The sequence below is a fragment of the Anabrus simplex genome, chromosome 6 (assembly GCF_040414725.1).
Source record: "Anabrus simplex isolate iqAnaSimp1 chromosome 6, ASM4041472v1, whole genome shotgun sequence".
Taxonomy (NCBI): Eukaryota; Metazoa; Arthropoda; class Insecta; order Orthoptera; family Tettigoniidae; genus Anabrus; species Anabrus simplex.
Genome location: NC_090270.1, coordinates 18,521,718 through 18,548,309, shown reverse-complemented (window position 1 = coordinate 18,548,309; position 26,592 = coordinate 18,521,718). Strand labels below are relative to the sequence as shown.

Below are 26,592 nucleotides of genomic sequence, written 5' to 3'. Positions count from 1 at the left end.
CTACCCACAATTGGTCTTGTGTAGTTGGTGCGGGTTTTATGGAGCATACACCAGCATTGACAGCATCCCATAAATGCTTGATTGGATTAAGATCAGAGGATCTGGCGGGCCAATCCATGGTCGTAACTTCACTGGAGTGCTCCACCAACCACCTGCGAGCCACCACAGAGTGGTGACATGGCGCATTGTCTTGTTGAAACATGGCATCTCCATCAGGCTACTCTAGGGCCAGAAAGAGATGCAGATGGTCTGAAATAATGTCCACATAACATGCACCTGTCAGCACTCCCTGCAGCTGGACAATGGGGCCTAACTGCGACCATGAGAATGCCGCCCAGACCAGAACTGAGCTACCTCCCGCCTGCATACTTCATGCCACACTCTCACATGCCCATCAGCTCCATACAACTGGAACCGGGATTCATCGGACTATACCATAAGTCGCCACTGTTCAGGGTCCATTGCTGATGTTCGCGGGCCCATGCATGTCGCTGAGCTCTGCGTCGAAGTGTCGGCAAAGGGACACGAACTGGTCGTCGGCTGATGAAGCCTCCTTACAGTCCTGGTAGAAATGGGTTCATGACTCCCAACATTCAACTGGGCACCAATCTGACTCACAGTAGCCAGTCGAGCGCCCAGTTTGGTTCTGCGGAGGCGGCGTGATGTCCGTTTGTTAAACACTTGTGGTCTTACCATGTGGTGGTTTATGCGGGTGGTAACATTCTCTCTGCGATATTGAAGATCCACCCTCGACGCTGTTGACCTCGGAAGCCCGAATTCGCGTGTAATCTCCGCAATGCTATGACCCATGTGCCGATAATCATCTCACATTACAAGTAACAACTCTCATCATTGTTCCGTATTGAAGATGATGTTAGGCATAGATATCAAGGATAATTTAATAAAAAACTACCTATTCAATACTTTCCACGTTTAATGTGGTTATTATCTACATGATTTTATGTAGACTTATTTAGGTCAGGTACATGTTTCACCCATTATTGTGGGCATCTTCAGCCTGTATACAACTTTTACGCCAAGGTTTGGGACTTTTTAAACCAATATAAACATACTGGTGTCTGTGACCGACTGCTCAGTTATGTTGCAGCTAGTCGCAACGCTCAGGGGTCATACATGGCACATTTTCTAATGGGACACCCCTTCCTGTGACTTTTGGCCACTGAGTGTATATGCAACAGCATTAACAGGAGAATGTAATGAGGCACACAAAAAGTCAGCACACCAGTAAGTACTGAAACATTAGCAGGTGTGCCTGTTGTTCCTTACAACCAGGGTTCATATACAAACGAGAATTATTGGTGACTATGTTCGGAGTGGAAAGGGCACCAACACACATAAAACTTAGAAGATACATCTGATACAATTACAGTAACCACTTACGGAGCTTGAAAATTATCTCTTTTGTGGGGGTACGTGAAAATAGTTTGATGTTTTGTGCCATTTTCCATGGTGTGTGGCAAATATTCATGACAAGAATGGTAGGCTTCACAGAAACTTCTCCAGATGTCCACCCCTATTATCGCCACTTTTATCCATCTCACATGATACAAACTCCATGTTGTCCATATTGATGATTCCTTAATTCAATCTATCATTCAAAGGAGGGATGTTCCACCTGATCAATACAATAATTTAAAGTTAAATTAGATTTTATATTGAAACACTAGGTCTAGTTTCGGCCCTTTACTTGGCACAGAAAAATATTCTCAAAAGATCAATGAATTTTCACCCTCTTTAAAATGACCACCTCTCCCTGATCAATGGCCACGAATTCTGATCATAAATCAACAATACATCCTCTTTCAAACAACTAGAAAACAGTGCAGTATTGTACATCCCTGTACATGTGCTATTCTTGGAAACAGCAATCATTGTTATTAGAGAGCAGCGCGTGCACTATCATGCACAAGAGCGTAGGTGAAAAATGAATGTTCTTTCACTGGAAGAACAAATTTCTGTGATAAACGAAGATCTCAACGTAATACAGTACACAGGTTTAAGCATGGAGAAAGTGAAATCCAAAACTGCACTGCACACCACAACTTTTACTTAAAAGAATGGGAAGTAAATGTAAATAAAGACACTAAGAAACAATAGCAGCCATACGACAAAAACAATGCAGTTTCTGAGTGTTTCAAATTTAAGATGACACTCCCTCCCTCCCATCAAAAAAACAATTTTGGTTATGTATCATCTGGTCACCTTAGAAGTTTCACTGTAATTTGCGACCAATACATATAGGAGCGAAAGTTATGCTCGATACAGACATGCGTATGGATGTACCACAGCATAAGGAAGAGCAAAATCATGTCACACCAGATCTCTGGCGAACATTTCCAGACATGTAAGAGCCTTTCATGGCAAAGAACGCTCTAAAGACTAATTTGAAAAGTGCTAAATCGATACCTGCACCTGTGATGTTGCATCAGTTGGCTATTAGGGTTGGGCACTATGTCCCTGTTTCGGCGCAAGGTGCCGGTGCACAGTTATGTTCCGCTGTTCCAGAACACCGAGTGTCAATTGTTCCGAAACATTCTCAAGCGAGCCGGAGACACTGACTCGCTGTCCCATCAGAAGCGCCAATATGCACTGCCCTTCGCCTACTAGCTGAACTGTGCAGCGGGCGCATGGGACGCGGGACTGTAACTGCGCAGTGTAGAGAGAACTTCGGGAGGCAACATTACATGCTCCGCGCCAGTGGGAACTGGGAGTGTGCCTGTACGGAACGTGCTGTGTGGTGTGTGCCTGTGTGTAGTTATGGCCATGGTCCAGCATAAAGCTGCAGGGAACGTGAACGAACAGTCGGAACACTGAAATTCGCGCCCAATAATCACGTTAAAGGCTGCTTTTAGGTTAAGATTTTTCCGGTCAATATAAAATACACATAACACGGTTACAGTGGCAGTGCAGGTGTTTAAAAGTAACCAAGAATATTTTCACCAGTTGAATGTATTGGCCTGTATTGTGAGTAATTAGTGAGTAATTAATATCTCGAAAATTTCCCTCAACACTTTCTCGGGGATTGACGTTAAACATTAATTTGGACTTTAAGTAAACTTTTAAGCCCAAGAAAATATGGGTCGTCGCTTTGGAATTAAAAATATAACTGGATGAATACATTGTTGTACTTTAGGCCGGGCGCACATAGAGAAGCAGTTGGCCGCAGAGCAGGGAAGAGCAGAGCAGAACAGCGCGAAGCTTACGAAATTGCGAAGTGGACGTGAGCGCACATTGCCACGCAGGGTCTCGTCGGTTTTCAGAAATAACATGTTTTCTTTAGACTCTGTGATACTGGGGCACCCAGTATAAAGAGGCTCTTTTTTTCTTTTTCTTCAAGCATTCGCGATTTTTCTCATTTTGTTAGTCATCTTCACAATTTCCCTTGTGCTGATGACAACGCGGTTATTCAGCTTAAGACAATCGCAATAAAAACAACCACCTTCGCCAGTTTACAAGACTGAACAATATTTCTATGTTACCAATGTTCGGCGTTCATATGGACTAAGCAAAGAATTTAATTCACGATTATTTTTTATATTTTTTACGTCGCACCGACACAGATAGGTCTTATGGCAACGATGGAATAGGAAAGGGCCAGGAACGGGAAGGAAGCGACCGAGGCCTTAATTAAGGTACAGCCTCCCCAGCATTAGCCTGGTGTGAAAATGGGAAACCACGGAAAACTATCTTCACGGTTGCCGACAGTGGGGTTCGAACCCCCTATCTCCCGAATGCAAGCTCATAGCAAGGCGATCCTAACCGCACGACCAACTTGCATGGTAAATTCATTAATAGGATCACAGTGGGGGAGAGGGAAAAATATGTATTTACAAATGTACTGCTAGATTTTCATCTAGTTGTCACAAGACACAAGATACTAAAATCAATCAACATTGACAATCTGTTGTGAACGCGTTTGCATTTATATTTGACAAGACATGATAAATGATTTTCCGTATTTATCTCTTCACATAAATGTGATGATGGATGACGGCGACGGAGTCGGCGATGATGCTCTCCATAATCAGCATTAGATCTTTGTCTTAAATTCTATATGTTGCGAGAACTTGGGTCACGGATTGTTTCATAGATATATGAGGATTACATTCTTTTGTTTGCTGTTTGTTTAACGTCGCACTAACATATCGAAGGTTTTCGGCGACGGAAGAAGGGTGGAAGATTGGGAAGGTAGCGGGCGTGGCTCTAATTAAGGTACAGCCCCAGCATTTGCCTAGTGTGAAAACAGGAAACCACGGAAAACCATCTTCAGGGCTGCCGACAGTGGGGTTCGAACCCACTATCTCCCGAATGCAAGCTCACAGAGGCGCGACCCTAACCGCACGGCCACTTGCTCGGTGGATTACATTTTAGGCCTTTCTCTAAACTACCTTGTTACGCAGCGTGAATAAAATGATTTATAGCCTAGACTGTAGTGCCTTATTCCCCGAATTTACATACCGATTTTCATTAAATTCTGTTCAGCCATTTTCTCACGAACATACATACATACATATATACGTACATACTGCATTGCAGACCACATGATTCACATAGTACCTACAAAACATGGTGAGACTGAATGGCTGTGGTAATTTTCTCCTCCATTTCTTAACTAACTGCGTGACACGTGCGCAGGAAACTGTATTTCGAAGACTGCGGGTGGTAGGCGGAAGTAGGTGCAGAACCGGCCTGCTCTGCTCTGTCCTGCCCTGTCTGTCAACTTGCGATGGTGCAATGATTTGTGTGGATTACAAAAATCTGCTCTGCGCTGCACTGCTTTAGCTGCTTCTTCTGCGTCCCAATGTGCGCCTTATGCTCTCTGCACTTCGAATTCCTTCCCTCTCAACTTCCATTTACTTTCTTCAATATCTCGAAAATTTCCCTCAACACTTTCTCGGGGAATGGTGTTAAAAATTAATTTGGACTTTAAGGAAACTTTTAAGCCCAAGAAAAATACGGGTCATCACTTTGGAATTAAAGATATAACTGGATGAAAAAATGTTGACACTCCAACATAGGGCGGCACACAGCCGGTATCGACGGGCAGACAGCCAAGGCCAACTAATCTATTAGTGCGGCCTTGGTACAGCACGTTCGGTTCAGGCACATTCCAGCTGAAGCGGAGCATGTCCTGTTGCCTCTCGAAGTTCTCTCTAGGACGCAGTTACAGTCCTGTGTCCTGTGTCCCGTGTCTCGGCACTCTGTACCGAAACACTCCGCCTCAAGTTCCTAATGTTGCGGAACAAGTGAATGTTCCGGTCTGCCCAACCCTATTGGCTATTGTGGCAATGTACTGTCCACAGGAGCCCGCAATATTCTGAACAGAAATGAGATTCAGGATAATAGAGATCATAGAAATTCAATACTAGTTTCAGGGCTCTAACACAGAGTCCAACTGCCTATGTACAGCATTAAAATTCCTGGACTGGCTGGGAATCAAACCACAGGCTTCTTGATAAGAGGCAGGCACGCTACCGTTACACCACGGGACTGGCTTCTGTCACAGACTACGTGAATAAAATAAAGCTCAGTCTCCCATCAGTTTCCACTTTCAGGTAATATTGTATGGCATACTAGACACTTTCAAACAAAGATCCAATATCATTAGCCACATTTGGTAAACTGCATCCTTCGTCAACCAAAGCAACAGCTCTTGTAACGTCTATGAAAATTAAAAGCATCCTTTAACTTGAAGAATGAGCTTACAAACTCTTGGAAATATTTTGCAAATCTGGACAGAAGTAAATGGAGAGTGCTCATTCACCGCATCTGGGAAACTGGAGCTGGTTTAAGATGATGATAATGATGATTGGAACCGAGGAAATAGCTGGCAAGTGCAATGATACAAATCCAGATGAAACAAACAAGACAGGACTTCCAAACTGAAGGATTTAAAATACCAATCAACATCAGTTGCTTATTGCAAAAGAGACTGATAAGCTTCCAAACATTCAACTGTCCCCTGCAGAGAGAGAATATTTACTAGCTGAGTTGGACTGAATGAAGATGGAAGGGGATGGGGAAAAAAAAAAAAAAAAAAAAGAGGGGCAAAGAGGAGGAGAAATGTACATATCCAGTACATGGATTTCACACAACAGATTACAAAAGTTCTTGAAAGGAGTTGTTAGGAACGTGAATCAGAATCTTCCATGATACAGCAAGGATGGACAAAGATACCAGAAAATCAACAACGAAAATAATGTATTTATTCAGACCGACAATATTTTACAGCTAAAATGACAATTGAATTTCTCGACGATACCTTTCATATCCCACTAATGCCAGTTTTGCTCATTTCATCTCAACTACTGCATCTTTTTCTTCATTTTTTCCAAGCCATGTAGCCTATCTTTATCAATGTGTTGTCATCCTGGCTGCACGCTCTGAAGATGACATGCAAGTTTTGTAATCAGCTTCTTTCACTTTTTTGCTCTCCAGATTTATTTGACTGTGGTAAAGGGTAAAGAGGTTAAACATTAGCCTCCTCCTCCTCCTCATTAAAGTAGCACCATTTGATTTTTGCTGGTCTTGCTTGTGCTATATGTTTGGTTTCTGGGCGCTTGTTGATTGACTTGCAGATGATTAGTCTGGAGTGCGTCGGAGTTGTTTAATACAGTATAACTTTTGTCTAACAACTCCGAGATCTCTATACAGTACAATTTCTTTCCACTCCAATGATTTGCTTGTGGCATTCAGGACTGTATTTACGACATTGCACTACTACGGTATTGTGGAATGCCCACCAGCAGTTTATGCAGATAAATTTCATTGCCCATCAGTGTTTCGTAACCAAACTGAGGAAAGCCTACAATATTTTGTATTGAAAATACGGTACAGTTTGAATATGTAGTATTTACATTCATATTTTAACTTCCTTGTAATTAAAAAAAATTGGCATATCCTAGTTACTTTTGGGATAGCTCATTTTGAATTTGGCCAGAGGTTTAAGGCTTTTTTTAATTGCTATTTTTCGGGGCGTCGACCCATGAAGATCTTTTGCCCCTACTTGCATCATACGTGAGAAACCTGCATGTATTATGTAAATGGCGGAAGTGTAAAATGTTGAATGTGAGGAAAGGAATGTTAAGGACGACACAAACACCCAGTCCCCAGGCCAGGGATATTAATAATTTACAATTAAAAACCCCTGACCCGGCTGGGAATCGAACCCGGAGCCGCTGGGTGACAGGCGGACACGTTGCCCCCTACACTGCGGGGCTGGACAAGGATCAAGGCTAGATGCCCTTCCTGATGCCACATGATTTTTGAGATGAAAATCTTAACCCAGATTGACTGAGATTGGAAACTTAGCCTTCCAGGTTGGAAGCCAGCAGCTAAGGCACTGAATTAGTCATTTTAAAAATCTTCTGAAAATTAAGAGTTCAATATATTAGGCCTTCTCATATTCAGGCCAATATGGTATATTAATTCCCAAGACTATTCTAAAACTGTATTCATCCAACAAAATAACAGCAAATTTCTATTACATGAATTTATTATGCTCGTGTAATTTGTTTCACTCTGATTCAAAATTAAAAAGAACCTCAACTGGGAGTTTCAGGCAGTGAGTTTTAAAAACATTTCCTGCAAGATTAAGTGCACGTCAGCAAGCTTTGGCCAGTGTCACACAATCAGAGCTCTTCATGATGTACTGAAGAATAAGGTAATGAAAATCAAGATCACCAGGCCTAACAATAACTGACAGCAAGGAAACTCACATCTTCAAGCAGAACAAAAGCTCACCGTTAACAACCAAATTACTGGACCAACATCAATGTATCCTTTTCAAAACCTGTCCAATACAAAGTATCCCAAAACTTTTCCTCAATAAGGCAGATAAATACGGATTAGGAGTGCAACGAAAGACATCGTACAGCTCTCACAGAAATGCAAAGGGCTTGCAGTTATGACATTTCTGCCGCAGTTAAACATAAATAATAGGCTAAACTGCAAAGTACAAACAACCAACATGTTAACATTGTCAGAAATTTTAAAGGCAATGAGACAACATGCCTGGCAGAGTTTCAGTTTACTTACAAGAATCAGATCTGAAAGTTAGAAATCTGAGGAAAAAGTTGGGAATGAATTTGAAGTGTGGTACAATTATCCACATAAGGGGAAAAGAGTGACACTATTTGCAGAAGTTCCATCAGCCAATTCGTGGATAATAAATGGAGGAAATTTAACCACATCTGAATGGTGGGATATGATTAAAATGACAACTATGGTGACACCTTCCAGCACAAACCATTGCAGGCAATGCAGTGAGTATGGAACATTGGCTCGTGCTGGGAAACTGCAACCACGGTGAGATGCTGCGTGTGAAGTGGCATAATATAGTTCATTCAATAAGTGTTAGTAGTCCACGAAGAGATTCGCTGTCTGGCGACAAATGGTAGCAACAGATGTAACAACATTATTGCCATCAATAAAGAAAGAAATACAGCAGCAATCACTGATCCTAGTGGTATCATCTGCATACCTCAAGTTGTTTATATTCAATCGACCTATCTTAAAACCAATCCAGATTTCCTCATGATGTACTCGGAGTATAGGTTGAGTAAGTATGGCGAAAGTATACAGCCTTGTCTTACACCTTTGCTAATGAGGAACCATTGTGATTCACCAGGCTCAGTTTTAACGTTGGCTTCTTGTCCCAAGTAGAGATTACGCATCAGGACAATGAGATGTTCAGGTATGCCCATCTGTCTTAGTACATTCCACATCTTCTCATGATTTACACCATCAAAGGCCTTCCTGTAGTCTATAAAACACACGTACAGCTTCTTCTGGTATTCTTTTACTGTTTCCATCTAACGTACGTCACTAATGATGTGTCTGTTTCCTCTACCTCTTTTAAAACTAGCTTTAGTAGCGGACATTTCACGCTCCGTGTACGGTTCTAATCTTTACTGTATGATTTTCAGCATCACCTTGCTGACATGTGGTATCAGAGCTACTGTGACATAGCTTGAGCAGTCCAACAGATCTCCTTTTTGGGGTACGGGGATGAAAAATGTATCATTTTCAATCTGTGGGGTAAGTTGAGATTTTCAAAATCTGTAGACATACTACAGTTAAAACTTCAACAGATGTTTCTTCTGTTGCTTGCCATATTTCAGCTGTAATTCCATTTGTTCCTGAGGTCTTTTGTTGGACTAATGACTTTAGAGCTACTCTGACTTCATCTTCCAACACAAGAAGTTCCAAATCAAATTGAGCCTCTTTCAATGAGTTGTCAATTTTTATCTCTAAGCTATGTAGAACCTTCTTAATACCGAATAACAGATCTCAAAATCAATATTTGAGATAATACGCTAGTTCTAAAGCTGAAACCTTCCATATGCTTGTATGTGTTACTTTGTTAACTTTTAATATTACATTTGTAACCTCTATCATGTTATGCATCATATTATGCTAATAATAATAGTTGCCATTACATAATAATAATAATAATAATAATAATAATAATAATAATGGCAAAACTGAATGTTTATAATGGTACTACAATTGATTATATGGCATTATATTAATGAGGTATTGTATGGTATTTTTTAAACATGGAGATAATTGCGAGGATATCAGCAAGAGGATTGCTAAAGCTGTGAAAAAAGAGGCAACTAAGATTGAAAGGGAGATAATAGAATTCCCACACAAACATATGGTACAAATCAAAAGGTTACTACCACCCAAGATTCAACCTCTCAGTGTCTCAACATGCACAACCCCTTCATTCCTTACCTATGGAACAATTCCTAACCCATAGAAATGCCAAACTTTAGTATATCCTCCCTTCAATGATCCACAAAAGTCATCATGGCATACTGCAAGCATATCAGTGTTTGCATCAACCATTTTATCCTCAACAATGTTCACGTACGAACACATTTAAAAATTTAAAAAATGTAGAGACAGCAATTAGAGATAATACATTTTCTATGACATTCAATGCATTAATAACAATACTCTGAAACTGTTATCTGGTCCAGATCACTGAGGTCACATGCAAGTTATGCATGCATTAACATCGTACACCAATCAAACTACGCACAACACAAACGTTAGACACATTACAGGAGCATGCTCTGCACCTTAGCTCTATCTGTGGGTTCCGTTTCCTTCGAATTCAGGGTAGTTCCATACTCCCTCGACACAACACACAGGAACTCGGACTGGTCTTCATTGCCATAGTTATACTGGGATCCGATGTTAATTAGCTGAAATAAAAGAATACATTGTTACACATACCAAAACGTAGGCAATTATGGGTGGGATACAGCACAAAACCTTCAAAACTGAATTAAACAATATACACCAATACACCAAGGAGAGTATCATCCCCCTGCCAGGATAAGTCACAGCGAGTAGATGGGTCGAGAGGGCAAGGTTTATGCTACACTCAATATTGAAAACTTCACTTGGCTTACCTTTCAAAGGGGCAAAAGAAGATGCAAAGGTTTCCATACCTTCAGAATCGCAGTCAACTATATTATCACTGTCACGAAGAACACCAGCTTCACCCGTTTCTTCTTCTATATTAATGACGAGAGTCTAATGCATCTTCCACAGCACCGTCTTCCCCCCAATAATATTTTTCTCTTCCTTCAACTATGCGACAGAAATAAAATCCTATCTTCTTCTGTTACACCTTTAACTCCTTCCTTCACAACTTGCCCAAGCACAGTCAGGGGCATGTCACCAGCTGTGTTATGCGGCTTACACAATCTTTCACCTTTCACCAGGCCAATTCGATGCCAATGAAGTCACACCTGTAGGGTAGTAATCAGACAACATGGCTGCTACGAGAGAGTCAACATAATATACTTTCTCCTTAGGGATAATATTTTCTACAAGAGAAAGCAGCATCAATCTTCTCAATATTTTAACACAAGGCATTCGGTCTCTTCTGGCCAATCTCTCTTTAGAGAACCTTTCATTGGAGGCTTATGCACTTGCTTTCCATGGTAGGGGTCATTGTCCATTACAACCATACAATGCTGCAATTCTGCTAGGCTTCAGGTGACCACCTCGACACATTTTTCAAACTGGTTGCATTCACCTGCCCATAGCAGTTCCGCAGTTCCCTGTAGTAATTTCCACCTTATATATCATCTGGCAGCCTTGAACAAACCCTACAAACTTACCCTTAAGATCGATTATAATTCTACTGGAGGCATTTACAATATAATGTTGCCAACATTTTTTTGAATGTCCGTTTAACACTGCATAGCTCTTGTCCAGAAAAAGATATTGGTCTATCTTCCTGCTTAAATTTTCTTCCTTTCTGAAGACAGGAACCCTGGCAGTTTACAATATTTTTCCTTTTTCTTTTTTGTTATGTAGCACATCATTTCCACTCTCAAAATGTTTTTTAAAGGCAAGACTTTCCAATAAAAAATTTGTCTTCAACAACAGGTAAAGTTTGAAGGTGAGGAAATTACTTTTTGTACAAATAGAAATCTTCAATTGTATCTTTAATTACTCGATGAACAAAATTGCCTCTGTCAACGTTATGGTTACTACAGCATTTCCGTTTATGCCCTGGAGTTGACAATTCTTCACAATTAACATTCTCCTTTCTGATGCACTTATAGACACATTACAATACTGTGAAGCTCTCATTGTCAGGTTAATTAATAGTAAATTTAGACACTTCTTCTCAGCTTTCTCATCATACATCTTTATAATATTGGCCATCAAAGTTACATTTTCACGTTCAATCTCTTCACTGACATCTTAGCTGCCCTATAAACCTAGATCACTACGCTAAATCCCTGTTCTAAAATGCCATATGCTAAACTGTATAATAAAACATTATACACTAATGAAATAGATTTTACTTCTACGTGAATATCTTAGAAGAGAGAACTAATAAATTGCTTGTAAAATTTATTAGTTCCAAGCACACTAAGAGCATGTGGGTACAACATGTTTCAGGACAATGGGCAGGACTAAAACTTGTGCATAGTTCTCTGAACACTTCCTCATCCACAGACTCATTGCGACTTCTCCTGGTACGGGGATACATACACTGTTAAGTTTATAAATGCTGTATAATTAATGGAGGAGGACTACTCTGAAATTTGCAGATATATGTTAAGTTTACGAGTCTAACCAGGATCTGGAGAAAATGCGGAATTGAATAGCCACTGCCTTGGAGGAAGAGTATAATATGAAATTCAAATCTAAAACAAAAGTAATTGAACGTGGTCAATTGATGTAGAAATTGTCAGATTATACAAAGGAAGCAGATGAATATTGTTATTAGGGTAGCAAAATAACGTATGATGGCACAAGTAAGCAAGTATTCCAAGCAAGTTAGTTACACAGCACAGGTTGTTTCCAAGTATTAGTGCAACATTATGCACTTTGCGATAATTATATTTTTTTAAATAAGGACGCAATAAAAATTAGACAAGCCGAGGCAAGAAAAGAGACTGTTCATTTCTAACATAGACATACATGTTCATAATAATAATAATAATAATAATAATAATAATAATAATAATAATAATAATAATAATAATCGCACGGCCTCCGCTACCGTGTGCAGACATTTTTATTTGACGCCATTTGGCTGTCTGCTCATCTATTTCAACGTTCCGTTTTACTCTAGTCTACTATATGGCAAAGTAAATTGAATCTCTCCTGGACGTCTATGGGGAGTTTTAATTAATTTTGAGGATATACACCAAATGTCTCACCAGATATCTTTTACATGCCAACATTGTACGACATGGAGTGTTGAATGGACTTCCTTCTGCCCTTCAAAAAACAGATTATCTCTACCAGGTTTGAACCCGCTATCTCGGGATGTTTTTGAACATGGCATTATATGGAAGTGAAACATTGCTAGAAAAAGCAAAGCTGCTTGTAGTTTTTATGTAACTGGTAATATCATCATGCTAAAGAAAGGAAAAAGAAACCTATGAAAAGGTTAATTGATTTTTAGAGAAAAGTAGGAGTAAGAATGGCAGGAGGCCTAGATAAAAATTGAACACATGTGACCAGAGGAACAACTTATCCTGGCCATATCTGTTCTATTTATTTATTTATTTATTTATTGTCTTGTTTTATATGGCGGGACTCAGGCTATGAAGCCTGCTATTCTGTCCAACCATACATACACCTACATGAAGAGTTAAATATACACTAAATTATCTACAGTTTAATATCTTAAGGTATCAATTAAATGTTTTTAATTAATCTAATAACTTAGCTATGATCTAATCCTACTATATTATAAGAAATTATTATTATTTATTAACCAGGTTTGACAATAGTTTCTTAAAGCGGAGGTGGTTTGACATGCTCCTAATTTCAGCAGGTAGGGAATTCCAAATTCGGCTGGCGGCGACTATAAATGATCTACTTGTAACCAGTTGAGCGGTGAATGGGAATGCTTAGTACTGCAGTGGATGATGATCTGGTAGGAATACTAGAAGGTGATGCTAGGTAATGGAATTGTGTGGCAAGGTATTCAGGTGTGTTAAGGTTGAGTATACGATGTAAAAGGGAAAGTGTGTGGTAAATTTCGCCGCTCTCTTAAGCGCAGCCATGAAAGCCTACCAAATGCGGGAGAAATATGGCTAAACCTTGTTATATCTGAAATAAATCGAACGCATGCGTTATGTGCCTTTTGGAGCTTGATGGAAAGTGAGGCGTTTGGATTACTGTATAGTACGTCACAGTAGTCAAATATTGACATTACCATACTTTGGATAAGCAGTTTTCTTACATTTTGGGGGAGTAAATCTCTGAGTTTTTTAAGGGAATGTAAGGAATAAAACACTCGCCGACATATACCTGTTACATGATCGTTCCAACTAAGGTTTTTATCCATTATCATCCCTAAGTTTTTAACTGTGTCTTTGAATTGTAACTGAGTGCCTCTTAATGTTACTGAGTGGGTATGGATGTCTGTAAGTCGTGCGTGGGTTTTTTGGGTAGCTAAAAGCATACACTGCGATTTTTGGGCATTGATTTTTAGTGCATGGTCATCAGTCCACCTACATATTCTTCCTAGGTCGTCATTCATATTATTTATTGCAGTCGGTAAGTCACGAGGATGTGCATGTGTATATATCTATATGTTGTCTGTGTACACATGATATTGACAATGTTTAATTACTTGTGTTAGTCCTGAAATGAAGATCGAAAATAGGAGTGGCGCTAGCACTGACCCCTGTTGTATTCCAGTCTCTACAGATTGCCATGAAGAGAAATTTTCACCTGTAGATACACACTGCCGGCGATCAGAGAGATAGGAATACATCCAGGATAGTGTGCTTTGTGAGAAATGAAGAGCACGTAATTTTACTATTAGTATGTCCGTGTCAACGCAGTCGAAGGCCTTGCTAAGGTCTAGAAGAGTTAAAACAGTAACTTCTCCCTTATCCATAGCTACTCCTATGTAGTTTGTAACTTTAAGCAGTGCAGTAGTTGTGCTATGATTGCTTCTAAAACCAGACTGGTATTTGTCAAGAAGCATATTGTTATTTAAATATGGGGTTATTTGTCTGTGAACTATTTTCTCCAAAATTTTGGACAGAAATGGTAAAATGCAAATGGATCGAAAGTCTTTGGGTTCCACAGGATTGTTGGTCTTGGGGAGTGGGCGAACAATTGCATATTTCCAAAGGGAAGGGAATATGCCGGTTATCAGTGAGGTATTTATGATGTGGGTTAGAGTTGGTAGGATTACGTCTAGAGTTTTTAACAGTAACTGTGGAACAATCTTGTCACATCCTGTCGCAGTTGTCTTTATTGATCGTGCAATTTGTCTCACTTCTGCAGGAGTTACGAGGTATAGCTAGAACAGTAAACAACATAGTCAACAATCAGCTTGAACAACATGTGCACATGAACCAAACCAACTAGTGGCAGTGAATTCACTGTCTAGCTGTGAGACTGCATGGAAACAATGAGGAAAAGAATACTGTTCTGCATTTTCTTTTGACAAAGAACAAACTCAGAAAAACATACATTTTAAAATTTTTATAAATAACTCACCTGCTCAAACTTCCATCCATCTGACATAGTAGATACCATTTGTGTAAGCTCATCCTCATGACACTGCAATACCCGATAGACGTGCTTTTTCGAGTCCTTCAATGGCCGATTGTCTCTTAGGCATATACGATCCTTCACAAGACGAATAAGATCTGTAATATTATAAAACTCTGCCTCTTCTAAAACACCTGAAACATGAAATAGACAGGCCTTAATAGATTAGTAGTGCCAGAATTTCTCCTTCACAAGTGGATTTGAAACGTGCCAATAAATTGACGATGCTATGATTCGTTCCAAATCTTGACAATAGCACCTAACCTACTATGATACACACCCATCACACAAAAATAAAACTGACTGTTCTTGCTAATCATTGGGAGACTAGGGACAATTTAAAGAAATGGAACATGTGTGAGTCAACAGTGTGTAATTGTGGAGTGAGCAAACAAATGAGTATCTGTTCCAATGTATAATGGAAGATCTGTCGAAAACCAACCCTGAGGCCATCAATGTCACTTAATACTGGACTGAAGTTATTTCTTTCTTCCCTCCCCCCTAGTGGTTTAACGTTGCAGTAACATGTTAAAATGTTCTTGGCGGCATAAGGATGGAAAAGGTAGCAGCCAGTCCCAGCATTTGCCTGGTGTGAAAAATAGAAAGCTGCGGAAAACAATCTTCAGGGCTGCCAACGGTGGCATTCGAACCCACCATCTCCCGAATGAAAACCCACAGCTACGCGACCCTACTCGCATGGCCAACTCGCTCAGTGAATTATATAATGCAGACTGATAGTGTTGCTTTATATATAGTTTAATATTACGTTTGTAAGTTAGTTTAAGTAAAATTAGTTGTTAACCTATGATAATTTTTCATTTGTTAAGAGTAAGGTTTTGACTTTAAATAAATAAATAAATAAATAAATAAATAAATAAATAAATAAATAAATAAATAAATAAATAAATAAATAAATAAATGAATGAATGAATAAATAAATAAATAAATAAATAAATAAATAAATAAATAAATAAATTTTTAAAAACCTGTTTTGACTTTGCTGTCAAATATTCCTAATTAAACCAAAATATAACATGAGGTAGCCAGTGCAACTGGACTGGCAAGATACAACCAAAGTTGCAAGCTCTGGAGGAGGACAAAAAGTATAAGATAGGTAAGGTAGCCCTCGAGTAATCTACTAGTGCCTGGAATTGAAAAAGGAATAGTTAGTCAAGAAAGACCTGACAGTTAAGAAAATAGAAGACTAACAGAAGTGGAAGCAATATCAGTCAAGAATGACAGTCCTCAGAAGCTTAAAGAAAGGGAGAGTTGAGCAAGTCAAAAGGCCAAAAGACAGCATTTCAAAGCATAGATCTAAAAAAACACCTGACTATCGATATGCATTTAGGGCTGTCAAACTTCTGAGCTGTGAACTACTAATCGAGACCTTTAAAAAAGCATGAATCATCATGTTGAACCCAGATTCTAAACCATCAAGCAAAGCCGAAGTGCGCAAGCGAAGCCCCAAGTGAAGAATCCACTGTGGTGGAAATATGGAATATGGCTGACGAGGCCTCGATTAAGACTGATCCTTCAAGAGATCCTGGCGAACAACAAAGGTGCCCCATGAATGGAGATCAGCCCTCACACACACCCTACATAAGAAAGGCTCCAAAGCAGATGTTAACAACTACACAGGGATCTCCCTGTTGACTATAACATTTTAGGTTCTTTCCCAAGCCGTCCTCATTAGAGCTGAAACATAACTTTATTCACAACTTGGGGAATATCAAGGAGGTTTCCGGAAAGGCAATCATGCACTGAGCGGACCCTTAACCTAAATACACTAACCAAACTTGCCAATCTAAGAAACGAAGACCTTGTAATAATAATAATTTTAATAGACTTCAAGAAAGTCTACGACTTGATGCACAATAGGACTAGAAATATCATCAAAGACACCCTGACTGACACCAAGTCAAAGGTTAAGTTTCTACCTGAGATCTTAGAACCTTTAGACATCAGAACAGGATTTAGACAAGACCTGTCCTCTTCAATTACACCTCGACTGAAAAGACAAAGAACATGACTAACATTAAGGATAGTCTGTCCAAGATAACAGCAACGGAGTAATATCCAAAGGGTCAGCCTTGAAGAGAGTTAAAGTCTGTTTGAGGAATCTTATGAAGTAGACCACACTCAACAGAATTCAATTATGGAAGAGCTGCAGAAAACAAGGACTCAAAGAAGAATCAACATATAAAACACCAAGCTAAAGGTAAATTTCAATTTTGTAATGGCAGAAAAAGAAATGTCTTATTATATCTTGTTTGTGATAACACTGAAATAATTCAATTTTTCAGCTAATTAGGCTTTTGGGCTTATGCCGTGTCAAGAAAATAAGGTGAAATTCTTTACGTTTTGCAGAGAACTTCGCTCTGCGTCATCAGAAGAAAATCTCGACTGTCCACGAGAAAGGCTTCTTAAACAATGAGCTTTTAAATTTAGACGTTATAATAAAAGTGGAAATGGTACATTCATTCTTCACCAGATGGCTCCCCAAACGCGGTACAGCACTAGCGTTCGGAGCGGAAGCTGACGGAATCATCAGAATCAGGGTCACACAACATGTTTACGTAACATATGACATTGACAGGTGTATGACATTGACACAAGCCAGGAATGAAACATCTGGCGATGAGGAACGTATGAATTTGGAAAACACCGAGACGAAATAACAATAGTGAAGGGACAGGGAAGGGAACTACCTACGTAAATCCTTAATGGCTGGCAACCAGGTATTAGTTAATTGATAGCCAGTGTCCCTGTCCCCGTGGATGGGAAGCTGTGGAAATACGTCGAAATCCGAACAATTTCAACAGGGACACTGGCTATCAATTAACTAATACCTGATTGCCAGCCATTAACCCTCCAGAACACGCGTGTGATAGTGTTATATTAGTACATGCGCATGGTGGAAAGGACAGCAACTTACGTTTTGCAGTATTATTATGGTAGCATTTTAAAAATCACATTAATGTTTTATTTTGTTGTTTCTACGTTTATTTACTTGGAAGTAAGGTACGTAGCCATTTATATTAATAATAATGTTATTTGTTTTACGTCCCACTAACTACTTTTACGGCCTTCGGAGACGCCTTTATTTATATTCATTTACATATAATTAATCACCAATGAATACTAACGTCACAAAATTATCACATCTGTAGTTAAAGTCATATATATTCTTTTTCACTAAAGATAGCATTAACACAGACGGTGTAATTACATAAAACTCAGAGAACTACATATTAATAGTACATATGTACAGTAAACCTTAGGCAAAATCCTCATCCATTCACTTTCTTCAGCTACAAAATGCAAGTATCCAGTATATGTAACAAATACTCTCTATTTATACTCTTTATAATCACTTCAAGTCTGTTTCACAGCAGTGGCAGCTTCTTGGTTCATACTAATTCCAAGTCAGCTTCATCATTTTCTTCTCTTCCCAAACTGCAGTCTTTACAAGTGAAGACAGTATGTTCAAGGCAGATAAAGTGTGAACATGTTCCGCAAGTAGTCTTCGTTTTCCAGTTCTTGGTCCTGTCACAAAAGTTACATCTTCCAGGATATTGGGGCCTTTCTTCAGGTCGCCTCTGAACCACCTGCGGTCGAAGTAAGTCCTGAAGTCTCTGCTTTATTCCCCGGGGGATACACTCTAGATTGAGGCGATACTGTAAATATTCGGTGCACAGTTCAGTCGAAAGGGTTTTCAGAAATGTACGTCTAGTCATATCACACTTTGCTTGCAGAATGATGAAGCTGTTAATCCCTACTACGTTTAGAAGTGTGTAGAAAAGGGCTAGAGGCCATTGGCAAGTTATGTGTGAAACAGAATATGCACTTTTTAGCTTATCAACCACATCCACGCCTCCCTTTGTGAGAATATAGAACATGAGCATTTCTGCTTTTCGAGCATTGCCAGTTTCTTCATCAATCTCATCACTGTTGTGCATAGTTGACAACACCAAAACCACCTTGTTCTTCCCGAGCACATATAATAGAGTTGCTACATTTCCAAAACCAAACAAACTGCTTTGAGGTGGCCTGTCTTTGGATTGTACAAAGAGGGGAGGAATTCCCCCCCCCCCCCCCGTTTTTCTTTCAGGGTTCCTACCATAGTTAACCTATAGTTAGCTAACATACTATGGGCTAATGGGTACAGACATGTACCAATTATCCATAGTTACGTTTCGACCGGATCCAGAAATTGGCTGAATAAGCCTTTCAACCACATCCTTGCCACTATTACTCACTTTATAGGGACCTTCTTGTTGTTTCCTGGCATATATATCCACATTCTGCGTGTAGAATGTTCTGGAGTCTGTTAGGGCGAATATTTCCAGTCCATATTTTGCAGGCTTATTAGCAATGTACTGTCGGGAGGGACATTTACCACGGAACGCATCCAACATTTCATCGATCATTATATATTCACTCAAAGAATAGTTCGTTTGGCAACAATCAACGAAATCCTCGAATATTTCTCTGATAGCTGCGAGTCTATCAACACTTTGTCTTTCTCTTCTATCAGTAATACAGTCAAACCGTAAAGCTCAGAGTAAAAAGTGAAATCTATTTATGCCCATAGTGGTGCGGAAAAGCTCAACTCCACTTCCGTCTCGCACCCATAAATCTCTCAAGTTCTGATGGGATGACTTCAGTACTCCAGCTAAATATAATAAAACAATCACAGCTTTGACTTCAATGATATTTGTGCTTGAAGCAACAAGTGGTCTATTGTAGTTTCCCCGTTGTTTTTCCATCCAAATATTTGTATAATGTACAATTTTATCCCGCATACTGCCAAGGAAAAAATAATTTCCATGCCTCTACAGGAGATGCAACATCAAGCCATACCTATCGGGCCAGGTATGTGTGTTATGATGTTGTCTCTCCTCCCTCGGCCCTGATAAGTACTGCAGTGTATGTTCCATTTAGATAGCATGTCTCTTCCAGTATACTGAGGTGGGCAACGAGGGAGTTCAAGTCTGACGCTGTTATCCTCAGTTCAATCATCTTCTTCAGTATCAGCCGAACCTTCCGTGTCCGTGTCATGTTCACTCTCTTCTGTATCATTGTTGGCATTGTCTTCCTCCTCTTCTGAAGATAAAATTTCACTCTCATCTTCGTTGTCTTCGTGAAAAAGTCTCTTTCTGGCAGCACATTGGTCTCTCACTAATGCTTCATTCTGTCTACATTCTTTTTCAACACTATCGAGCAAGTTATTTATCCTTTTCACTTCTTCTGGATCCTTTTCAGGGTACAACCATATGTAATAGAAAAGTGCAAAAGTCACTGAAAGCTCAAAGCGACAACCCAGCTGACCGTCACAACTGAGCACACGCGGTGGAAAGCACCACACAGTAACTAAAATATCCCCAGAGCCGGCAGACAGCGAACTGAAGGTCAAGTGTTGTAATAGACCGGAAGGGAGAGGCCCAAACTAAGATAAGGTGGAAGGCGAAACTGGTGAGATAACTACTCACTGGACTGAAACAAAAAGAAAAAATATGCGGTAGAAAAACTGCAGCATGTGTACTGGAGGGTTAAGATTTTACGTAGGTAGTTCCCTTCCCTGCCCCTTCACTATTGTTATTTTGTCTCTGTGTTTTCCAAATTCGTATGTTCCTCATTGCCAGATGTTTCATTCCAGGCTTGTGTCAATGTCATATGTTACGTACACGTTATGTGATCCTCTTAGACTGATTCTGATGATTCCGTCAGCTTCTGCTTTGAACGCTAGTGCTGTACCGCGTTTGGTGAGCCATCTGGTGATGAATGAACATACCATTTCCACTTTTATTATAATGTCTAAATTCAAAAGCTCATTGTTTAAAAACCTTTCTCGTGGACAGTCGAGATTTTCTTCTGATGACGCAGAGTACAGTTCTCTGTGAAACGTAAAGAATTTCACCTTATTTTCTTGACACGGCATAAGCCCAAAAGCCTATATCATGTCTATAAATATGGGCCGTGAAAGCATCAATGGCAACATGTGCAGCTAATGTTTATCTGTCTGATATTATAGTTAATACCCCGAGGAGAATACATGAAAATTTTATCATTCATTTTTGAAGTAGTATTCGCCCACGTGGCTGACGAAAATTTATGAGGAAAACACTGATTTGTAGTCACACGATGTTCTGTTTTCTTTGAACTGTCGCACCCACGAACACACATTAGACACATCCCTGACACCATCAGCACGTCGTACTCAACTGGCGATGAATTTCAATCGCTATCACACCAAGCTGATCTTGTAATGAAAACTTTGCCATTTTTTTAATTACAAAAAACAGGTCTCACTCCTGCTGCTGCCGCTTGAATGCACCTCATAAAGGACACTCGTGTTCGGTCCACTCTCACGTACAGTGTTGAGGTATGGTGTGCTCTATTATGAAACAGGTCAACCAACTTCTAGTCTGTCAGCGAAGGCTTAAAATTAGACTGAACGATGGGCTGGGCATGTAGCAAGATCTAATACCCAGTAATGGAGTGGTCAGTGGAGAACAGAACATCCATTATTTAGGTGGTCAGATATATTGAATAAGAACTGTCCAGGACAGAAAAACCTGGAAGGAGATGGGGGAGGTCTTTGGCGCTCCAAAAGCGGATTGATCATGCTCTGATGATGATGACGATGACTAGGAATTATTGTTTCTATTAAAATAATATGAAAAATTTATTAACATACCTTAATTAACAATAAAATACACCACCACTGTAGTCATCAAGTTATCAAAAGTGAAGGATTGGCAGCTGTCAGCTAACACTGGTTTAAGTTTGGAGAAACGTCTGTCTACTTCCACAGAAGTAGTGAGAGTATATTTGAAATAAATGCTATATCACTGGCTGTTAAACACTCTTCATAAATGTCTCCCGCTAACAAAATATTTGACGCACTGCTTCAATTTATTTTTGCCTAACACTCATTTTATTCTCTTTCTGATTGAGTCCCGATTTTATCTCTTATATCCTGTATACAATCTTCAGCGTTTCTGACTAACTACTGACTTGCCCAAGGCCATGCCACTTTCTTCTAGACAGGTTATGGTTTCTGGCAACATAACCAATTTTATTTATTTATTATTTATATAGTTTACGCCCACATTGGAGCACTTAAATCAAACCCAAATACATTACGTTAACAAAGAATTAACTGAAGATTTAGCTTGCATCATCTTCTTCCTTTCCCAAAACCTCTTCATTCTGGCTGACCTTTCTTCATCAGATATGACATACTGTTTGTGTTGTACAGTTTTTAATGACAATCTTATTTGTTTGTTCTTGAGAATCCTTTTTCCTTCTCTATTTTCAATTTGCTTCATTGTAATATTCAGCTCTTCTAAATCATTCTGAACTTCTTTAAACCAATTATTTTTTGTTTTACTTTTCCAAAAGTAATTAAATAGTTGTTTTATTATCCTCTTATCATTTAATCTCGAAAGATGACAGAAAAAGGCAATTCTTCTTTTTCTCATCGTATCTATTAGAGATTCACTTTCCCTATAAACCACTGCATTAGGCAATAATCTCCATTGTCCATCCACCTGATGTTTTTTATTAATGACTGTTCTGAGTATCCTTCTGTCAACCTTTTGCAGTGTATCAGTTGTTGCTTTGGTGTTCAATTTAAATAGTGTTTCACAAGCATAAGTCACTTCAGGTTTAATGACAGAACAGTAATGTTGAAGTTTAGCATTTATTGAAAGAGATTTTTTCTTGTACATTGGCCATGTAATTTGTTGTGCTTTTTTTAAACTTAAATGTTCTGCTTTCTATTGACGATTTTTCATTGGTGTTCCAAGTTATAATTTCACCAAGATATTTAAACTTATTCACAATTTTAATTTGTTTGGTATTGGCTAAGGTAATGGTTGGTGCTGTAACAGGGAAGGTTGGCATTATTTCTGTTTTTTCATATGAAATTTGCAATCCAACTTTTCTTGCTATGTTATCAAGTTCTTCTATTTGCAATTTAGCTTCTTCCATATCATTAGCAAGAAGTGCAAGATCATCAGCGAATGCTAAACAATTGAGTCTTATTTTTCTGCCAATCTTAGGTTGACACATCTTATTCCATTCCTGCATGATTTCTTCCAACATACAATTAAACAATAATGGTGAGAGTCCATCTCCCTGCCGAAGTCCAGTATTAATGTCAAATGGCTTTGAGAGTTCATTTCTAAATCTGACTTTAGATTCAGTGTTCTTAAGGGTAATTCCAATAAGGCGAATAAGTTTTGGATGTAAACCAAATTCTTTTAGGATATTCAATGACGACTCATGATGGATAACATCATACGCCTTTTTAAAATCAACAAAAGTGATAACTTTTTGTTTCTAACCCTATGATGCTTCATAATCCACTTTAACCAATTTTAATTTAATGCATGCCATTTTATCTTTCATTTGAAGATCAGGGGAAAAAAAAAAAAAAAAAAAAGGGTCCTGTACACTCCCAATTGACTTAGCGCTGCTGTTTCAAAGGTGTTCACTACTTCACTTGTTATCTGAAAATTGTCAGTGGTACATGAATGCAGTCAACCATGTACCCTGGTGTATTTGCTGTTTCAAAGATGTTCACTACTTCACTTGTTATCTGAAAACTGTCAGTGGTATATGAATGCAGTCAACCATGTACCCTGGTGTATTAAAACAGGTACTGGGCCAAATATTTGGTTAGGAATAGAGCTTTCACAAAGATTTTTCTTTACTGTGAAAATTAATTTACTTCTGAAAATACTGATTTGCTGAAAGTCCTGACCCAGACAGGTAATGTGCACCATCTTATATAAGATTAAGCTCACCGGCCAAAAATTAATCATTACAAGCATCATTTAATACCGTATATCTCTGCCTCTGGACGTAATAACCGCCTGGATTTGGTTAGGAAGCGAGTCCACAAGGTTGTGCAGGTACATCGCATCCAGGCTAAGCCACTCGCTGAGGATGTAACCTGCGATTCCACCAAATTGAGGGGATGCTGATGTCGGCTTTTCGCCCGCTGTTCCAACATGCCACACAGATTTTCAATGAGGTTCAAGTACGGTGATTTTGCAGGCCAATCAAGATGTAACGTGTGTGTGTGTTCATAAAACCTGTCACATATGCATCCAACCCGATGAACTTTGCTGCTGTGATCTTGAAAAATTGGGATACCCATCATGCGGATGTTGACTGAAAGGCAACACCTATCATCCATAGTGTCTAAATAAACATGCTGGGTCATGTTAGTGGTCAGCTCAGTGAGTGGGCCCAATCCATGATACGAAAAAAAAAAAACACATTACAGACCCACCTCCGGTTTGAACCTGACCTTGCACACATTCAGGATTAAATGCTTCATTTGGCCTTCGGTGCACTCGACGATGCGAGTCATTGGAATACTGGCAAAAACTTGATTCATCACACCACATTACGTTCCACCAGTCAGCTACTGTCCATGTTCGATGATTTCTAGCCCACTGAAGACGCTCAGTTTTATGTCCCTGTGCGAGCAATAGCCTCTTGCGAGGCGACCAACTCCAAATGTTCATTGCATGCAGTTCCCGTTGCAATGTTCTGTCGATGACAAGTTGGGATGGGCCTTTGTTCACTGATTGTAGCAATTCCTGTCGGGTTTGGAAGCAATTTTGATTCACAAGCTATGAAACCCGTCTCCGGTCCCTCTCAGCCAAGATTTTTTCCGACCACAATTCTGACATCATATTTCATGGCCACGTATTGTACACCACTACTTGTAAGACAAGATGAACAGTCCGCTGTGAAACACCAACAAATCCAGCAACTTCACGCACCGTATGGCCATGGGCACGGTCAAACACAATTACCCCCTTTTGCCACTCTATCACATTCTTACATCTACCAATGTCGATGTACACTGTCCACTTAAACATCAATACCTCACTGATCGCTACTGCCTTACGCTCACATAGAGGCAGAACCCGTTTGCTGCACCATCTGTGAATGAATACAGGATCAACATTTATCAGTTCCCGTTTACAATTGAAATTGCAATGATTAGCGGTGATGGAACTAACAGTTCTGTGAATATTAGTGCGTAAAAGAGTCTTGATGATGAGCATACTCAAGATGCTAAGAATTTAGAGCCTAGTTTATTCTCATAATTCCATCCCAGTTTTTAATGTCAATTGTATATATTTGTTCATTTGTTTTATGTCAATTGTGTGTATGTACATTTGTTTGGTTACTAGATGTTTTATATTAAAGCTGAATATGGCCAGCCCAGGCCAAAACTAGTCCCCAGTTAATGTAAATCAAAATATTGCATGTACAGTATTGAAAGGTGGACCATTACAACATTAATTTAATAATTATTATTGTGATACAACTCAATATGGATCAGAACCATTAAGTTTATATCCTATGATCTGTACAGGCTTAACCATCCATCTGTGTGCACCAGGGTGAATAATTTTTTGTGTGGCGAGTTTACTTGATAGATTTCATTGCCTTTAGGGCTCGGCCAGAATGCCAGGCTCCAAAATGTGCATGGTGGAATGAGCTATCATTAGTTATTATCTTCATGTCCATATTGAAAATATAACAGTCACAATTATAGATTGGGATTTTCCACCTAATCAATACTTTGGGTGGAAAATCCCAATCTATAATTGTGACTGGAGTGAGCTAGGCAAGCAAGGAAGAAGAAGAGTTGGCGTATACCAGTGTGTTGACAGGGAGAGTGAGACAGTGAACTCAGCACTCTACAGTAAAATACCAGGATTTTTTAATAGGGTTTTCTGGCACTCCTTGCTTGGATAAAGCACTCAAAAGACATGAATGTTCAACTGTATCAAAAGTTTTGGCGACACCAACAAAGGCTAAATACATTTTTCTGTTCTATTCCTTATATTTCTCAATGACCTAGTATCAATTATTCATTTATTATTTTAGCTGCAATAGGCTTTTACACGTACTAAGAAAGTGTATAGTTTTACAATACAGTCACTCTAATCAATAATCATTTCTTAGACCATTTATTAATTATTACAAAATCATTTTTTAAATTTTCATTTTACCAAATTTTAGGGGAATTTTATGCATCATTTTTGAAATCTTTGAAATCTTTAAGTCACAAACAGTTGGGCTCTATTTATCATAATAATCATTTCCCTCTGTTCAATGGTTCACCACATCGAATGTCACAAACGATTTTCCATATATTTCCTTCCTCAACCACATTCATTTCTCTGGCATTCTTCATTTCAACTGCATGCCATGATATTTTTGTATAGATTTCTATATTTCCACTGGGAATATTTGCTTACAGATTAGAAGCTGTCAGTTTCATACCCCGGAAATCCCAGTTCTATCCACCTCCTTTTCTTTTTTTGAATTTGCTTTACATCGCACCAACACAGAGAGGTCTTATGGTGACGATGGGATAGGAAAGGGCTACGAGTGGGAAGGAAGCGACCGTGGCCTTAATTAAGGTACAGCCCCTTTAATCATTTGCCGGGTGTGAAAGTCAGA

At 39.2% G+C, this 26,592-nt stretch overlaps 1 protein-coding gene across 1 annotated transcript in view; it reads right to left on the bottom strand.

Moving 5' to 3' along the window:
- inc (BTB/POZ domain-containing protein inc) overlaps nucleotides 1–26,592 on the bottom strand; it is a 100,031-nt gene that overhangs the window by 57,997 nt on the left and 15,442 nt on the right. Inside the window, exons 3-4 of the mRNA XM_067149694.2 lie at nucleotides 15,034–15,221; nucleotides 10,113–10,238 (exon numbers count right to left, since the gene is read on the bottom strand). Coding sequence (XP_067005795.1) covers nucleotides 10,113–10,238; nucleotides 15,034–15,221 — 314 coding nt within the window. The remainder of the gene's footprint in view (nucleotides 1–10,112; nucleotides 10,239–15,033; nucleotides 15,222–26,592) is intronic.